The sequence below is a fragment of the Rhea pennata genome, chromosome 2, assembly GCF_028389875.1.
Source record: "Rhea pennata isolate bPtePen1 chromosome 2, bPtePen1.pri, whole genome shotgun sequence".
Lineage (NCBI taxonomy): Eukaryota > Metazoa > Chordata > Aves > Rheiformes > Rheidae > Rhea > Rhea pennata.
In genome coordinates, this window is record NC_084664.1 from 2,350,846 (window position 1) to 2,370,461 (window position 19,616).

At 41.2% G+C, this 19,616-nt stretch overlaps 1 protein-coding gene across 1 annotated transcript in view; it reads right to left on the minus strand.

The window, feature by feature from the left end:
* Positions 1-792: 792 nt before the first annotated feature.
* The window catches only part of TMIE (transmembrane inner ear), a 52,407-nt gene continuing 33,583 nt past the window's right edge, over positions 793-19,616 (minus strand). The window contains exons 3-4 of the mRNA XM_062570845.1: positions 5,972-6,121; positions 793-1,100 (exon numbers count right to left, since the gene is read on the minus strand). Coding sequence (XP_062426829.1) covers positions 793-1,100; positions 5,972-6,121 — 458 coding nt within the window. The remainder of the gene's footprint in view (positions 1,101-5,971; positions 6,122-19,616) is intronic.

A 19,616-nucleotide genomic window follows, 5' to 3' on the forward strand; every position in this document is an offset into this window, starting at 1 on the left:
CTGGTCTTCTGTGGGCTTCACTGAAGTGATGATGAAGTGAAGATAGTTACTGCCTGTAGCAGCACAGATGCGATCTAGTTTTTTGTTCTGTGTGCCTCCTCCTACAGCCTGATTTGTATGTCTTTCACTAGAAAAGACAAAGGTGGATAAGATACACAGCTCTTTGTCTAAGGAAGGGTTTTACTTCAGCAGTTTAGCAAAAGAGGAAGAAAAGAAAAATGGAAAGTTGCCTCTCGTGTGTCCAAGCCATCCCTCAGAAACCACATGATCTATGACTTAGAAATGCTTTGGGTTCTTCATTCACTGGGTGTTAGCATCCAGAAATTACTTAATGTCTAAAATTATCCATGTGCAAGTCTTGTTTAGGAGGAGATGAGTGCTAATTAGTGTTTACCAAAAGCCATGAGGTCCTTAAGAAGAACATATTTTAAATGAACCATGTCCTCTCATTAGTTTAAGTCTTTGTCTCCACGCAATACGATACTTATCAAAAGTCCTGGTTCCCACTCGAGGCTTCAGTTTTCTTCCAGTTGTTGTTATAATGTACACTGTATTTTATTTACAAGCTACTATATAGCCAGACTTTCCTTTGGTGGAGGGATAAAAATAAAAACAAATCAGTGATATGGTCTTTAAAAGATAATAAACCCGTACATCCAGTGGCACTCAGCAGCCTGAATATATGGAGGGAAAATGTCCTATCTGCTCCCTGTGCTTTTCCCACAGCAATTTGACAGTGCCCTGTCCCACCTCAAGCTAGGTGAAGACCGTCAGCACTGCCTTTTAGCAGGGTCACTTCTTCTTTGCTGGGGTTTTGGCATTCCCACCAGCTTTGCCATTAGTTTTAGTGCTTCCTCCTGACTTTGCTCCTTCAGCTTCTTTTTCACCTTTCTTTCCACCACCTTGTTTCTTGTCACCAGCACCCTTTTCTCCTTCTTTCTTCTTGGCCCCATCCTTCTCTTCTTTCTTGGATCCTTCTTTTTGGTCCTTTTCACTTTCCTTCTTCTTGGAGTCTTTGGAGCCATCTTTCTTGCCCTGCGCCTTGTCCACTTTTCCAGATACAGTGGGAACTTCTTCTTTTTTTTCTTCTGTCACCTGAGCTGTATGTGAGATAGAAAAACAAAACAGGAAAGTTGTTAACTTAGGGTGATATTAGCCATGGAGGGGACAAAACTCCCGCTCCCTGCATGCATATCTTGGACAGATAAAAAACACTTTTACTAGGACTTTGTCCAAATAGCACTTTTGCTCACTGACCAGCAGCTTTTCATATATTTTTTTTTGAGAAGATAGACTAAAGAGATAAAGTAGAAAGAGTAATTTCAAGAGCTAAGTTGTGTCTCTGTGGGGGAAACTGCCTCTATTGGAAGGAACTGGTTCATGAAGATTATGAGCATAGTCCACAAGCATTTCCCCCAAATGATCTTCAGTGTGGAACTGTCTCCCAGGAGAAGGAACAGAAACATCTCATGTAATTCAATACAACCTACTTGTTTGTTCTTTTTTGATTGTTTGTTTGTTTTTCATTTTCTGTATAGGAGAGTGTGTTTCCTCCAGATAAGAGTGGACAGTCAGGATTTTGCTGGGAATCTTTGCTCACAGACAAGCCGAAGAGGAGTTGCACTGCACAAGGCTGCAGTATAGGCTCTGCTTATGTCCTGGTCCAGACCTGGATCCTGCTACTGTAATTGATGGCATCAGCATACCATGGGCCTATAGCAATTAACCTTGTGCAGATTTGGTTCTGTTTTGTTGTGTTTTAACACACAAACCATAATAAATATAGGATGCTTATAATGTCTTTATTTGGCCTTCCTGGTGAGAGGAATCACCTTAAAAGTATCATGCCCTGACTCTGCAGGTTTTATTATTCTGAATAAGGATTTAGTAAGAGCAAAATATTCCTTATCTTCCCCTCCCCCTCCCCCCCCTTTTTTTTTTAAATAAAAGTGGATAATTTTATCAAAAGTATTTCTGAGCTCAAAGCTAGATGCACTGAAGTCACAATTCAAGCTGCAACATGACACTCCAATACAGATCAGATTTCATACATTTCTTATAGAAGGGGTTTTTTTTGCTCAAGACCAGTATGATATAAAGTTGTGCAAAAACATGTGCAAATGTGTCAAGTTTCCCATGACCTCCTTCACTGAAAATCCCCATTATAGAAGTCAGATAGGTGAATAGATAACCACGATACTACAACTTAGTAGTTAATCTCAACCAAGACGTAGCAACGACCTGTGAGTGATCTCAGCAAATGGAGGATGGTGGGTCACCGTTTAGTTTTCTTCAGCTGACATCTGGGCTAAATCAAATTACTTTATGTTTGTCCAGGCTAAGGAAACACGACAGTTACCTGACTCAGGTGGTAATTTGGTAAGGTGTGATCCTTCGGTGAGATGTCTCAGCCCTCACTTGAAACCTCTACTATTTAATTCGCTTTAGCAGCCCCATGTCTCCCACCACTATAGATTGCTGTAGTGTCACTTTCAGATTGCATCAGTACATTACAGGGGAGAATTAAATCTGAATTTCTTACTTTTGCCTAAAATATTCCCACAGCCTACACACTAATATAAAATATCATCCTTTGGACTTGGAAACTGGAAATACATTTGAACATTTGAATGAAAAGGGAAAAATGCCAACTCTTCCTTGCAACTGCAGGTGAAATCCTGACATCTTATATGAGATGAAGAGAAAAAAAATGTATACCTCCTGAATAAAAGCAGTAGGAACCATGTGAACTCCCAGAAAAGTCAGCTAAGGCTGTCTGAATCTGGAATACATAAAGGTCTCCCAGGCCATAGACTTAAATGGCACTTTTCCACTCAGAGCAAGGGCCAAGTCCTGTTTGGGTTTCTCACTCAAAGTGAGAGTTAGAAATGCTTGAAGGAGATAATTATTCACAATATTTTATGCACTTAACCCTAAAATACATTTTATTTGTGTTCAGAAAAAGGGGTGGCTGTATATGACACTCAAAAAAAGCACATGGAGAGCCATTTGGCAATTAGAAAGTTGTGTCACAGTAAATATGGGAGAAAGTCAAAAAATGCCAAGAAATGAAAGTATATAACCATTATAACGTATTCATCATTAATAGCATTTGACTCAGAAATCCTTAAAGCATTTAATAGCCATTCAGTAGCTGAAATTGTTCATGTCATCTCTCTGGCCTTGACTGCGACTCCAGTGTTTGTCACAGTATAAATATACAAACAGTCAGCAGATACATACCTTATATTGCATTAATATGTAAATCAAGGTGGGCTGCCAAATGCCAGTGGAGTGACATAGCAAAGCATTACACACTGTGCAGGCGTAGAAGAAACCCAGAAGTTTGTATACTTTCTGTTGCAAACGCCTGATAGACAAAGTGAAACTCTTCTGAGGACACAACTCAGACTGACCTCAGAAGGAGGCCAGCCTGGTGTGTTTGATCACACAAAGCTTTTGCATCTGATGTTTAGGGGTTAGGAGTTACTAGAGACGAGCAGGCAGTTTTAAGGCACAATTTACCTATTATAGGTTAGCACCCTTACCATGAAAGGAGCCACATCCTTGAGAACCTTTTTCTTTTCACTGTGCATAAAAGCAGTCTAGAGAACTAGTTCTTATGCTGATATCTCCATCTACGTGTATAGTGTGCTTGTGGATAGATAAATCCCACTTCAGGTATCGGTTCCTTCAGGGTAGCTTAGGTAGACTCTTGTTCTGAGATTTACTTCTCTTTTGCAAAGAACTAGGTAGCTTCAGAGCACATATTCATGAGCCATTCATTCACATCAGCAGCCACTCAGCAACCTGTTATCTGCCAGAGTCCTTCCCCGCAGCATGGCTGACCCATAATTTAAGGTCTCTCACAAGGTCAAAGAGTCAGCTACTCAACCCATGCATTTCATGGAGTGGGAGCTTAGGTAGTGTTTATGGTGCAGCTGACTTCTGAAGAACTGTTTTGCCAGGATAATGTGTTCATGAGTCTACGATGCAATATTTTACCATTGTCCAATTAAATCCACATCAAAATAACCAGTTTTGAGGTGGAGCCTGTAGGTATGTTTGTGGGATGTGGAAGCTGCTTACAGGGCTTCAAAACAGCTTTCTGGGGCAAAACTGCCATCATCCTTGCCACTTACCTTTTCTGCATCCTTGGGATATTTTCATCCTCATTTTATGGGCTTTCTAGATATAAATGGCTAGGCAGAAGAGGATGCAGCAGTAAATGGGTTAATTTGGCTTTCTACTATCTACAGGCATGAGCTGGATCTTCACGCTCCCTGGGCTCCACTGATAGCTGGTCCTTACAGTCTGATATGTCTTTTGGGCAGGAAATTAAAGGATGCAATACTAAACATTTCCATGTGCAATTGCTCATACAAGTAAGAGTGTATTAACGAGACCTTTGGATGCCTTTTGACTTTGACTTTAAAGTTTAATTTCAACCACTGACTTCCATGGCAGAATTGGAAATGAGACTTGCCCCAGTGTTTCACAAATCTTTAAGGTCTGAACTCAGCAAAGCACATTAACACGAACTTAACCTTGAACTTATCCAGAGGATCAGACTAGGGTAAAGGAACTTGTAACAGCTCCGCTAATTGCAATAGGTATATGCAAGTTACTATTATAAGCTAGTTAAGTGTGTTATCAAAAGCCCATATGAAAGGCTTCAGATTTTATGACCTATCTATCTCTTCAAAGACTCTCTGTGTGTTAGTAATTTAAATAGTTACTAGCTACTAAATGGTACTATTCCAGTATGAGTACAAGATTATCTACACTACTAAACTGTGAGATGGTATTGGACTAGGCCAAGTGTTATTCTCCTAAGTATAATTTAAGAGTAGCATGAGTCAGGGATGATTCCCAGTAGGCCATTTGGGTACCTACACTCTGCTTTGTAGGTTAACACAATTTAACAGTATGGGAAAAGTCTTTTTCTTGCAAATTGGGTTCAGTTTCTGAAATTGATCTGGCCATCTTCAGTTTATAGTATAGGTATAGTTAGGTGGTCAAACACCTCCAAAATATTGAGCTGTGTGTAAGTGCCTACCGTTAAGCACATATTTCTTTATTTTGCTGATGTAGGCCTAAATTTTACCAATTATGTTTCTCCAGTTTCATAACTATAGTGTCGCTGAGTTAGTGAAAATCCAAGTTTCTATGAAACTACAGACCACAGGACTTTCAGAGCCAAAGAAAACAGGGGAAAAAAAAAAGACAGAGAGAGAGATCCTGGTAAAAAGGAATTGAAAAAACAGAGGTGAAACAGAGAAAGGGAACTGAGAAGCAGTGAGTCCAAGGCGTGATGGATCTCATTGGAAGCCACAGAAAAGAGAAGCCAAAGAGACAGACAGACAGGAAGGCAGTCCCCCTAATTTCCTTGCAGGGCCATTTCATCTTCTTCTTTCACCACAGGCAGAGAGTTGAGAGGTCTGGACTGGACATGACCAGAGAGAGTTGGGAGACTTTCAGTAGAGCCTAGGGTACAGAATCAGGAAAGATGAGTGAGAGGAGAGGGGACCAGTCACAGAAATACTCTCGGTCGTCCCTTTGGCCAAGCCATTTATAAGTAAAACGAAACTTTAACAACTCTTTTTCTTCCTACTGACATCCCCCCAGGAACTGGTGGTTCACATGAATCAGATTCTCAGGAAATTTTAAACATGAGCTTCAAAGGAGTGATGCTGATTTGTGCCAATGGAGGAACTATTTTTTTTTTTTTTTTTTTTTTTTTTTATCTAGATGACTATGCCTGATGTCACAAATTTTGCAGGTTCGGAATAGCGCATGCAAATTGGAGACATTTACAGAATCTGTCCCATGGCAATATCCTCATGACTGTGTCAAGGGAACCACTCTGATTTATACTAAGGGACAACCTAGCTCTTGCATTTATGCGTACATAAAGGAACCCCAAAAAGAGTGGATGGGTTTTATACATAGATGTGAACATGAGATGTACCTCCAGGAATCTCCGTCAGCTCGTTGAGCGGTGGCACAGTCTCCAGTTTGTCTGCGTATGTCTTGGCCGCTTGCCGTTGAGCGTATCGCGCTTCTATCTCTTTCTTTGTCCGGGGAATCCGGCACTTGAAGATACAGCACAGGGTGATAACTGGGAAAGCAGAGAGAAAAACAAGGGCATTCAATTTAGATCAGCAGAGCTCTGTTTAGCACAAGCTGGCCCAATCATAGTGAATAGACTTTAGCAGGAAGAAAGGAAATTTCATTGAATTTTCCTCAAGTGGGAGCCATTTACCTTAGTGGAAACACGTGGCTGAGGGATATGGTCACACAGCTTGAAGCAACTGAGTTACCCAAAGATAAAGAAACATTGTTTTTCAGCTGGATGGACTGGGTATGTGCTCTCCACCAAATACAGTGTGAAATGTTCAGTTAAACTATATAGACCATTACTGCACCAAAATACAACACAATCATTAGTTTTATTTTCATGACCACCTTGCAGATTTGTGAAGTATCATCCTATTTTACAAGGTGGGGGAAAGGGTATGAAAGTACTTCTTTTAAATTTTCTTCCCTAAACCAGCTTGTTTTGCATCTGTCCAGCCTCTCCTAGGAAAAGGAGGCTCATGTTAACCAGGAGCAAGCTCTGCATGACCCCTTCATACCCTGTCTCCCCAAAGAGAAGGAAAGCAGAACTTTTCTTAGTGTTTTAATCAAAATTGGTGTAGTGTTACCAAACAAAGAATAGCAGCTCCTCTATTCCTTTGCTGAGTTTTGCTGTCAAAAACATCTCTCTCCTTAAGCAGTTTGCTGCAGAGGCACTGTAGTGGAATCACACATAGGGCAACCTAAAAGCCACAACAGGACAAGACATCTGAAGCTGAAGTGAATTGCCTAAAATAGGATGAAATTGTAACAATTTGTAATTGGGGAAGCAATCAAGATGCTTTTATTCTTGCTCATCTGTGATCGTCAGCAACAAGCTGGGGGTAATGGAGCTTTTACTTGTCTCACAAAAGGAAAGTGAGATGCCTATACAGCACTATTGGCAGTACAATAGTGGTGGATGGCAGATGGGTAACCTGCCACGTCTGGGAAGTACATGGCTGGCTCTGCCCTGCTCTTCAATGCAGCAGTATTTCACTGTGCACTCACCCACAAACCTGCTACATGGCAAAAAAATAGCAGAACTCTCTTCAGTCTAGGAGAAGAGAAAAAAAAGAAAAAGAAAAAAGAAAAAAGAAAAAAGAAAAAAGAAAAAAGAAAAAGAGAAAGAGAAAGAGAAAGAGAAAGAGAAAGAAGAGAAAGAAAGAGAAAGAAAGAGAAAGAGAAAGAGAAAGAGAAAGAGAAAGAGAAAGAGAAAGAAGGAGAAAGAGAAAGAAAAAGAAAAAGAAAAAGAGAAAGAAAAAGAGAAAGAGAAAGAAGGAGAAAGAGAAAGAAAAAGAAAAAGAAAAAGAGAAAGAAAAAGAAAGAGAAAGAGAAAGAGAAAAAGAAGGAGAAAGAGAGAGAAAAAGGAAAAGGAAAAGGAAAAGGAAAAGGAAAAGGAAAAGGAAAAGGAAAAGGAAAAGGAAAAGGAAAAGGAAAAGAGAAAGAAAAAGGAAAAGAAAAAGAGAAAGAAAAAGAAAAAGAGAAAGAAAAAGAAAAAGAGAAAGAAAAAGAAAAAGAAAAAGAGAAAGAAAAAGAAAGAAAAAGAAAAAGGAAAAGAAAAAGAAAAAGAGAAAAAGGAAAAGAAAAAGAAAAAGAGAAAGAAAAAGAAAGAGAAAGAGAAAAAGGAAAAGGAAAAGGAAAAGGAAAAGGAAAAGGAAAAGGAAAAGGAAAAGGAAAAGGAAAAGGAAAAGGAAAAGAGAAAGAAAAAGGAAAAGGAAAAGGAAAAGAATAAGAGAAAGAAAAAGAAAAAGAGAAAGAAAAAGGAAAAGGAAAAGAAAAAGAAAAAGGAAAAGAAAAAGAGAAAGAAAAAGAAAAAGAGAAAGAAAAAGAAAGAAAAAGAAAAAGGAAAAGAAAAAGAAAAAGAGAAAAAGGAAAAGAAAAAGAGAAAGAGAAAAAGAAAGAGAAAAAGAAAAAGGAAAAGGAAAAGAAAAAGAAAAAGGAAAAGGAAAAGAAAAAGAAAAAGAAAAAGAAAAAGGAAAAGGAAAAGGAAAAGGAAAAGAGAAAGAGAAGAAGAAAAAGATAAATCCAGCAGCTGGACTGGGAATCAAGCTAAGGTCGGAATAGAAATAAGCATACATTTTTAATGAAGAAAATAAACAGAGAAACACCTTATCTGGGGAATGAGGTGTGTGTTTTATCTCTAACCATTTTTAAATCAAGTTCTATTGTTTTCCTAAAAGCAGTCTTGAACTCAGCTAAGCAGGGAAACCCTCTACTTATAAGGGAGAAAAATTAGGAGAATTAGCACCGCCTTTCCTGTGGATTGATAAATGATGAAGCTGTCGGCTTTCAAGCAAAATGAGGTTAATCAATGTCCTTGAAAGTCAAGGAAAAAATGCCTGCTAATGCATATATATAAAAAAATGCCGTGGAGGAGAAATTAGGGGCTGTTGTATCTCCCGTACCTGTATTTGTTTTCTATTACTAAAGACAAAAATGGCAGTTGCTACGTGATGCTCATAAACTGGGTTCTCTGTTTAACTTTCTAAGAGATGCAATGGTGCGCTGTGATACTGCAGACTTATGTTGTCTTTGGACGTGAAATGATTCATAATTGGCCCCTGGAGCAAGAGGATTATGTGAAAATAACAGAGTATCAGTCTTATTTCCAATCCTACTGGAAGCTATGTTTAGTGCATGGCTTGATCCACGAAGAGAGCTAAGTATTAGACCGCATGTTATTACCTAGTAAAAGAACAGGCAAGTGAATGAGATTTTAGTGCGGGAGCTTTAGCCCACTGAAACTGGTTTCACTGCTAGTGGGGAGCTGCCGGCTGCTGGATTCCTTTGCTTTTCAGTCCATCTCACACGCAGGAGACAGTGTGGAATTCATCTGCATGGTTCTCTGAGTCTAAAAGTTAGAGATTAGAGTCTCAGCCAGTTTCTCCTGGCTCCCTTTACCACTGATGGAGAGAGCGAGGCATCTCTACAGAGTGATTAATCTCACCTTAAGACAGATATTTAAGATAAGTCAGATAAATCATTCCCTGCGGCTGTGTTTCTCCCCATTAACTACAAAGAGTACCAAAAATGACCAGCCTGGCACAGGACTGTGGGAGAGCCATGACCCCCTGTAGCAAGAGCCAGAGGCCGGACAACATGTTGTGGGACTGCCCAAGGGCCCCTAGAGATCTATATTTAGGCATGTAGATTGTTCCCTTAGTTAGACTAGATGAATCTCCTCTATTGGAAGTCAAGAACGAAATGTTTGCTGCCTTTTAGAAGATGTTTGGCTCTGTCTTAGCAGCATTTACGCTGTGCTCTGCTTCAGAGCAGTGAGATGTTATGATGCTTGTTCTACTGATAATTTATCCCTCAAGTGAACCAGAGAGCAAAGCAGCATAACCCACAAAGCTTCCCTGGTCTTTGTTACTGCCAATCTTAACATTATCTTCCACTGGAAGAGTAGAATTTTTTTCATTTTGAAGACAACCTGGGAAATTGTTTGTTAAGGGCTCTGAGCACATCTTCACTGTTACCACCCTTATCGGGGCTTCGGCTGTTTGAGCTCAAGGCCGTATTAGAGATAACATAGCTTGTGGCCTTCAAAGAGCTAGAAGAAGCTTCAGTGGAGGCTCCCTCCTTCATAGGGAGCGACTTCTAAGCTGATGTTCTCACACCTGAGCCACCCTGAGATGGTGTTGCAGCTGTGCCCATGCCTGGCCGTGCGTTCGGTTCATGCACACCCTGACACACAGATCTGATTTCATGGCTTGGCCTCAGACCTTCCTCATCACTATGGACTTGTCTGGCCATCCCTGGGACGCATCTGACCCCAGTTTCTATCTTTACACCCGAGCTTGACCCCGACTTTCCAACCTGATTACCTGGCTTTACCTCAGTCCTGCCTCACCACCGTGCACTCGTCTGGGGTTCTCGGCTGAACCTGGCTGTGGTCACTGGATCTGTTCTGCCTGTCTTTGCCCTTGTAGAGGACATGGCCTCTGCTGGCCTTGCCACCACACTCAGCTCCTGGCTCCCCTTTCCGTAGGGAGCAGCCTGCCCTTGCTGCCCCCGACAGGGTTAATGCAATTCATTTCCTCCTCTGGAGAAACGATCCTGCCATTTTTTCAGGAATGCAGACTATGGATCCAAAGGACCACCCTTAGCCTTCACGTGAGGATTGTTGTTTAAAAATATCCATTCCCATGCAAGAAGAGATCTAGAGTTGGACCATACTGTCTTCTCTGAGAGTTAAACATCAAATTAAAACCCTTCCACAAGTTTAGGATATTACCATTTTTCAGCTGAGCCACGTTAACTAATGGACCCATGTTCTCATGCTAGTAGTTATGAAATTAAACAAGGTAGTTAAAACATCTATGCAGATTATATATATAATGCAAGCAACTTAAACCAAAAGTTTTTGTTTGAGATACAATCGTGCAGGAATAATAGCTACAACTCAGTCAAGTGGTGATGAATTGCTCATTTTTGATTCTGGCTCCACATGATGAAGTATTTGTGGGATCAGTTTGCTTGGATATTACTTTAGAATTAGCTGTTATGCCCCTCTTTTGGCAGAAAGATGACCTGACTTCAAGTCTTCAATATTTATTTTATATTAAATTTCCAGATCTCTTATTCTCCAGGTGAATGCTTTAATCTTGCTGTTATCAAACAATATTTAGTCTCATTCTCTCATGCTGTGGCTCTCCTTTTCCTTTCCAGGATTTCAAGTTTAATTTTAATTGCTGAGAAGGCTTTTAAAATGCAGCCTAAGTAAACTGCTACTTAATGTTTGTCTGACGCTGCAGGGAGTTTAAAGCAATCTCCCTAAGATGTATCACTGCCCCATTAGCACCGTGGAAGGGCTATAAAGACATGTATTATCAAGAATGGAAGTGGTGACATTATTCTTGGTTTCTCTGCTCATCAAACTACATAAGGCAGAAGAAGAAACTTCCTGGTATAGAATATGTAGTGGGATCATTTGCATTTCTCTCCTTTTTTTCTCACCTCTTCTGCATTAAGAATATATGGCCTTGTGACACTATGATAACAAATATCTTCCATTAAATGCACAACTAAAATCCAAGTCTTTCTTTTTTTATTAACATGCTGTGGATCGCTTTGCTGTTTAGCTTCTAAAAATCACTTTCTCACTTTTTTTTTCCTTTTCAGTTCCTTGACTTGCAAGGTTGAATTCAGCCATTTATTCTGAAGGAACATTTATATTTTAAATTAGAAGTCAGGCCTAATCCTGCACACGGTGTTCTCTTTCCACACCGAAGTTTCAAAGTGACAACTTGGTAAATCGTTTTTCATTGCTTCTGCCAGGCTGATCATTTGAAATATAGTTTTTCAACCGGAAACAAATACTTTGTGAACCCCTTTATGAAATGGGATTTGAAAGCAGTCAACTTTTTGCCATCAGTGATGACAAAGGAAATATTATAATTGGTACTTTTATCTTCCTTCAGCAAAGACTAAAATATTCTGACCTGTGCAGTAATGAGGAACTTGGAAACTTCTTCTTTTCTGGATTTTTAACACGTTTTTGTTATTTTTATTTCTTGCTATTATTCATACGCAATACCATAAGTGGTTGAGGACCTGAGAAATGGCACCATAAAAACTGTAATTTGAAAACGTCATCTGAAGTATAGATTCAGAACAAATATTAAATGCATAATTGTTACCAAAACCAATTAGATGACTAAGACTAAAAAATGACTGTACGTATGTGCACTCCAGCTAGCTTAAACTAAAATATTTTGGTTTTTAACTGGAGAGAGCTAAGAGCATACACATAAGACTGTGAGTAGCTGCAATGGCTTAAACCAAATATACATGTGGCCAAGTTACCCTGTTCATGGTCTCTATTCTGTTCTCAAGAAAGCCATTTTAGCTCATCAACTATAACACAACAGCTTCTGGTTTTCCTGGAGAGTAAATTTAAAAACCAGAAAGTCTTGGCTCTCTTAGGAACTAGGAAAGATACAAATGAAATATCTTCTCCAGGGACTGTTTGGTCTAATTCAGCAGACTGAGAATCAAACAGTTCCATAGACTGAATGGAAATTGGCTGCAATACACAGTAAGTTTGCTTCCTTTGAAGCTGAAAAAAACCCCACAGTCTGCCAATGAAGCATTTAATTAACATGTACCAAAGTAGCCTGTGCTCCTCTGAGTTAATTAGGCAGCCATTCCATTGTTAATAATAAAAGCAATTAATGCAGATGTATTCAGTGGCAAGTTAACTGCAGCACTTACTGGTAAACGTCGTCTGAGAAGCCTGGAGAGTTGCTTGCTGTATGAGTAGGAAGTTGTTTTTAAGGAAAGAGCTGGCATATTTTGGGCAGTCCAAACAACTCACAGTGGTGTCAGTAATAGATTAGTCACGATAGTGCAAAGTTCAGTAAGAACGATTAAATTCTTAAATAAAACTCATCAGGGCTTGCAGGGCTGCTCATTGGACTGGTCCATCCAGAGTGCTCAGCTGCTGTGACCGTGCTGCTATGGGCACCTGAATCATCTCAGTTAAAGATGCCACCACAACAACCAAAGCTCCTGCCAAGCTCCACGTGTCTCAGAGGGTCCCCGAACCCTCAGTCCAGTAAAGCAAGGCTTTTCCCCTAAAGAGTACGTAATGCTTCAATGTGATAACCTAGTCTGAGGTTCAGAGGACAGCAAAGGAGACTCTGGAACCACCTTCTTAGAGAAAAGAGAGTAAAGATGGTGAAAACACCATTTTTTTTAAAGTCCAGTTCAGAGTTGGATTAGACACCCTCTCAAGATCCTCCTCAGCCCTGTGTCTTTTTCCACTGTGTCTGTTACATACTGCTCTTTCAAGGAAAATCCACTGCTCTGATTATGTGCTAATTTCCTAGCAAGAAAAGTAAGAACCAAAGAACAAAGACTTTTAGATTGCAGTTACAATATGATCCTAGCAAAACATGTTTTTAAATATGGGCATCTTTGCAAAATGCCTGAAAATATTCTGAAAGGACTGCAGTAAGGGGCCAAAGCTGCTCTAATATTTTCTCAGCCATCAAGCTTAACTACACTGCTATAGGTGATATTTTCCTGGGGTCTGGGAAAGAATGCCTGTCCACACCGTTAGATCGTATCATCTAACTTCTCTGTACATCACAAGTTATTGTGTTTAATTAGGGCCTCAGTGAAATAACTTGTGTTGGATTGAATCCTGCATCACTCTGGGAAACAGCAGAGAATGTGGCAATGTTTAAACATCCTCCCTGCCACATTTATTTCTCAAATTCCCATTTGAATTGACCTGATTTTGATTTCCAGCCTCTGCTTTTGCATCTACCCATTAGAATGAAGAGACATGTAGTACCTTTTTTCTTTTCCAAAATCCTTCAACCCTGCAATCAAGTGGCCTTTTGATCTTCTTCCTGATAAGCTAAACAGACTGCGCTCAGTGAGACGCCTGTGGGAAGACCCTCAGTGCCTCCAGGCATTGATCAGAGGTGAGGGTTTTCTTGGCTTTTTTTGTACAAGCCCTCAATTTTTCAGCATTTAATACATACGCACGAGCAACTCACCAGGACAGCAGAGAGAGGTGAAAAGACCTTCCTCTGTCTCACTTACCCCAGTAATACACCCAAATAGCTTTTTATTGCAGCATCACCCTGAATAGGTTTCTTTAACTGTTTGTCCACTGTACTCTGAAGATATCTTTCATGCGCTGTTTCTTTACTCCATATTCCTTCCTTCCACCTGTATTCACTGCATCTTGAGTCAGTAGACTCAGCTTACTCTTCCTCTCTAACTCCTTCCATCCCTCTTCCCATCCTCCTGTCTACTGACAAGGAGGACAGCTTTAACAGCAACCTCTTTTTATTTATTTTGAGCTCACTGGTGAAAACATGGGTTATGGCTGGGCCTCTCATCAAAACCATTGTTACCCTGGGAAGTCTTGGTTTTTGGGAAGTTAGATTTCTGAGCTAAGAAACTTTGTGCAGGACAAAAAGAAATGTGCAGTCACTGGGGGATCCCTGTCCCATCTGTATAGATCCAGTCAGGGCAGTCAGTGTGCTTGAGGGCACAGTTCAGCTCAACCTGAAGTAAACATCTAAACCAGATTAATTTTCCCAATTGTTCATTCCGCTGCTCATTAGAGATACCTAACCTGAAGGTGTCTTAGATGGTTGAGAGGCACTCTACTGACAACGTCAGTATTAGACACTGTTGCTGGTGATCTGAACTACTAATTATCAAAAGCCCTTAATTAACAAAGCTTTTGGTATATTAAGCTTTCTGTCTATTTCTCTCTTTCTTTTATGCCTGGTAGAATAGCTTCAGAAGTTAAGTGGAGAGCTCTCTCTAACCTTCTTGCAGGAATGGCATTTAACCATCCCAGGCCACAAAGCTTCTCTGTTGTGTCCATGCAAGAAGAGCTGTCACAAGGAGGAGCCAATACTGCAGCCATGTGAGGCAAGATCTAAGAATCATCGTTTTGTCTAACAAGCAAAAATTCCTGTTGTCAGGCATTTAATTAAAACATAGTCAACAAGCCGAGCCTGTCTTTTCTGACAAACTAGAGCTTGGAACAAAACCCAGGATCCCTACACCTGTAGCTCCTCTGGTGACTAGGATAGATCAGAACCAGACTTAGATCCTGTTCAGACCTGTCTCTTTACTCTCTCTCACACATGCTACTTTGTGTAGTCCTATATTTACACACAGTTCCTAACTCATAATTAATTCCAAAGAACGTATGCCCACTACCCACCTTAATTTTCATCACCTGAGGAGCAGAGCTATTTACCCCTGTCTCGAGAATTAGCAAAATCTTTATGTTCTTTTGGTTGATGTTAATTGGATTTTGCATGAGATGGTGGCCTTGCGCTGGTTCTCCACATCAGATAGAGATAATGCCCAGGTGAGATCAAGCATGAAATTGCACATGAAAGGCAAAGGAGAATAAAATTTATGAGAGTCTATTGAAATGATAGCAAGTGCTATAATAAATCAGAACTTCAATAGTTATCAAGTGGTGAATAGGGTTTGACCAGGAAGGCTGCAAATCTGACTTCACTTTCAGATCTATACAGCCATTCCCTGCAAGACATTCATTGTCCCATGCAGCTCTCAAGCCTGTTATCGTTCACCTCACGTACTGCAATACAGCAATGCGACCCTTCCTCACAATCCCAGTCTACGACTCCACAGTCTGCATGTGCACAGATCTGCAATTCCCATTGCCTTGAGAACATATGGTTACTCAGCAGCAGAGAGAATGAGTAACATGCCAGGCTTCCAGCTGGTGGGGACATCCGTATGAAGGAGCTGCTCTGAAGGTATCTGCCCCTGCTATAGTTCAATATGCCTGTCCTTCCCCTTGCAAACTCCAGCCACAGCCCTCTCCATGTAACTGGAAAGCTGCTGCATTCAAGAGAAGTTACTGTCAGCCAGTGGCATCTCCAATGCTTTTTAGCTGCGGAGGTCACAGCAGCAGATTTCATAGTGAGTGTGTTTACACGTGAGTGTGTGTGTTGACCTGCATAACAATGGAAGCTGAAGATAACATTATTGTATAAAACAAGAACAGCACAGGCTATTTATTATCAAGATAATCAATAAGATAAGACTATTTTCTTGTTGTTCATCAGAATACAAAAAAATGGCCATTGCTTTGTAAAGCACCTTGCAACTTTTCTCCTAAACATTCCTTTTTGCGCTCAGTTTGAGGTGCATATTCTGCTGGGTACAAGGTTGGGGACTTGGGCTATTGTGCAGGTGCACAAATGCACAACAACTCTGAAAGACATTTAAATGTTAATAAAAAGGGTCCTAAGAACATTTATTGCATGTGGCTACAAGATTCTGTTTGTCACCTTGGACCCAGGACAAAACAGGGCTTAAGTTTGCCTCATGATAAGAACCACCCCTTGTCTCAGGAGTTACGCATGCCCATTTAGACAAGGGATGTTTCCTGTGGTAGAAGACAGTACCTCCTCCCCTTGCGATCATACTATTCTGTGCGCTCCTAAGTGTTTCTCATATGGTAGACAAGATGTTCTCTTTGCTGCTAGTGATGCAGCATTTGAAGATATATAGCTAAAGCCCCTCTCTGAATCACCGTGTAAAGCACGCCTGAGCCAGTCTCCATCATCTGCATTTCACCGGAAATTCTGCACGTTAGTGGAAACATCTGTCTAGTTTTGCCATCCAGAAAGTAATGGTTATTTAATGATGTGAATCTTCTGCTTAGTACTTGCACTTCATCACCATCATCAAGTAGGTAGATAAAACCTCTAACACTTCAGATTAAACAAAGTGAATGCAATTAACAGAATGCAGTTCAATAGCTTTGCTGGTGCCTGTTAAATAATACTTGATTCCTAGGAACCTGTTTGTTCAACGTGAGCCTCACTTGTGCTCTCACACTATTTTATATTCCTCTTGAACCTTTCGCAGGTTCAGGGGAAGGAGTCCTAGTTTACACAGAGAGACATGCAAAAGTCTTGCATCTGGCAGTCCTAAGCATTGCTCCTGATGGCAGATCTGGTTCTTCAAGCTTTCATGTCTGAGGCTATATATCAGAAGAGAAGTACCGCGGCTCTTGGTTGGGGCTCTGTGTTGCTAATTGACTGGCATGGGTGAGAATGGGAAAGCACCTCTAGTAACTCTTGCAGAACGACACATTGGTAGTGAAAAAGAGATCAGAACTGGGCCTACTACTTCTGCAATCAACTTCTCCTTTAGCCCACTGTCCCGTCACTCCTTGTCCAGGTAAACCCTAGTGCCCAGCAGCACTAGGCCTGCTGAGAACTATGTGCCCTTGTAAGCAAACCTGTTTCCATGGTCCCAGAGCTGTTCTGGTGACAGTGATGCCACTAAAACACCAGAACTGAATAATACTAATGAATTAAAGGTCCCTCACTCATGGAGACAAGGTGGTCAAATGCAGATCCCAAACTTAGCTCAGCAGTTCCTTGGCATGATAATCAGGTACCTTTCGAAGTTAGCTCAGACTTCAGCTTGAGTAGGGCACAAGGCTTGAATCTGTGCTTGGAGAGCTGCCCTAGGATGTGATAACAGCTCTGCTGCTACCCCACCTCCTGGAGGAGGTTCCTGCCGGAAGTCCCTCAGTCTATCCTACCTTCTCCCTCACACTGTCTCTTCAAGTGTATAAGAATTCAAAGCCAAGCTGGTTGAAGGTCTTTATCTGGCTAACATGATACTGGTGAAAGTGTAGTCTGAGCAGGAGCTGAAGGGCACTGCTTCCTCTTCATAGCACTGTCCCTACTTCCATCATCCACTTCATGACCTCTCCCTTCTACTCATGACTTTCATTTCAAAGGAATGTACCAGCAGGGAAATTGAGGTCTTTTACCCTGAGTTCTGACTTGTTTGTTGGATCATCTCTGCAGAAATCAGTGGTGCACTGATCAAAAAGAGATGCTCCCAGATTTGGGAGACATGTGCAGCACTGACTACTTCTCTGTGCTTCTGCCAACACCAGACCTAGGAGTGAAGGAAACATGGAAACCAGAAGCATTTGGACCTTGAAATCAAAGTAACATCCAGCAGGGCAAATAAACAGCCCACAGACCTGCTTAAAAATGTTGATGGTGGTTGTGATAGCTCTGGGGAGTCAGTAAAGAGCACACTGTGCAAGTCGTAGTCCCAGGTGCCAACTCTTCCAATGACTGATCTGGGCCACCTTCTCCTCCATCACAGCACTGCAGTTTTCAAAGGATAAAACTTTTGGTGCAAAACCCTTGAGCTCTGAGGATGAAAGAGGCTATGTAAGATTCAGGGACTCTGTCCTATCCCCTCAAAGTGACACTGTTGGGCCTCAGTTCCCCATTCATAGCTTCCACCAAAAAGAAAAAGAAAAAAGAAAAAGCCAGGCGTAGCAAGAAGACAGCAGTTCTCCTGAGCGAATCAAATCCTCATGACAACTAATCTCATCTTGGTTGTCTGCTGTTGTGTTATCGTAGCCTCCCCTAGGAAGAGAGTCAGAGGCCACAGCTGTCACTGCTAGATGCCCCTGCATCCGGGAGGGGTCTCTTGTCTTATCAGCCGGTACTCGACTAAGCAATCCAGTGTGGCTGAACTATGCTAAATGCTGAAAGGCAACCTGACAAAGATTTAAGGGCGCCGTCATGATGCTTGCCAGGCATTAGGCCTGCCTTGCTCTACCTGATTAAGTTGTCTAAAAGGAAAACTTTCCTTTAACCAAAGGAAAAAAAAAAAGACTGTATAAAAAAATCTTGTGGACAGAAGAGCAGCAGTGACTTGACTTGCTAGATGCTGAAAAACTTGTTTTTCTTCCTTCCTTTCTTTCCAAGTTTTCCACATAAAGGACCTGCTTGCTTTGTAAATGAGCTCTAATGTGGCCTTCTCTGACTGGAGCAAAAAAAAAAAAAAAAAAAAAAAAAAAAAAAAAGCATTTCTGATTATTTAGTAGATGAGTAAGAATCACGTAATGATTGAGCAGCATGCCCATGAGAGTTATACCTCCAGCACCAGCTGAATATGCTTTGTGTGTTCTGTGAAACCACATTTCTTCCAATGGGCTGCTACAAGTCTGAAGTTTTACATGTCGCATGACTTGTATCCTGCCACAGAGCAGAAGCAAAAGAAAAAGATGGAGAGGATTGGGCTGTCGGACAGGAGGCTGAGAGATGCCTTCATAGGGCATCTGAGAAAGTTGGCCATCAGCTGCTCTAGGAGAAGCAGCAAAGCTTTCTACTAACAGCTATGCAAACATTTCAGCTCTTCTTCTGGTCTCTAGTGGTTGAGAGTCATGAAGCATCCTGTGAAGGGAGGGTGTCAAGGGGATGGGGACAAACTCTTTCCAGTTGTTCCTGAGGCAAAGGGCAGAAATTGAAGCACAGGAAGTTCCCCCTGATCGTGAGGGGGAATTTCTTCCCTGTGAGAGTGACAGAGCACTGGAACAGGTTGCCCAGAGAGGTTGTGGAGTCTCCTTCTCTGGAGATATTCAAGGTCCGCCTGGATGCAACCCTGTCTACCATGCTCTAAGTGACCCTGCTGAGCAGGGAGGTTGGCCTAGATGATCTCCAGAGGTCCCTCCCAACCTTACTGATTCTATGATTCTATGAAATGTCCCAAAACCAGCAAAGTGTCCCAGAACCAAGTTCTATGGACTAGAAGACCTCCAGAGACTTATCATTCATTTCAATGACAGGTATTGACAATATAAGTCTTCATGTTTTTTTTTCCCCCCTTCTTCATTAAATAAGGAAATGTAATAGTTTGGAATTTGGTCATTTTCCCACCATTTGTTATGTGATGACGCCATCTTGTGGAAGTTGCTAAGAGCAGTTTGAAACTACACCTAAATCACATCTACATTTGCAAATCCTGCTTCCCAGCAGGAGCAGGTTTGTGAGGCGAAAGCACAGGGAACCTGCCATCCTTGTTTAGTGCACTTCATTAGAGTAGCTCTAGCCCAGCCCTGTGGGTGTGGGTGCTGTTAGTAATTATAACATGCCAGCTGGTGCATAGTGGGACCATATCTTTCTGGAACAGATCTTCTACTTTCATTTCATCCA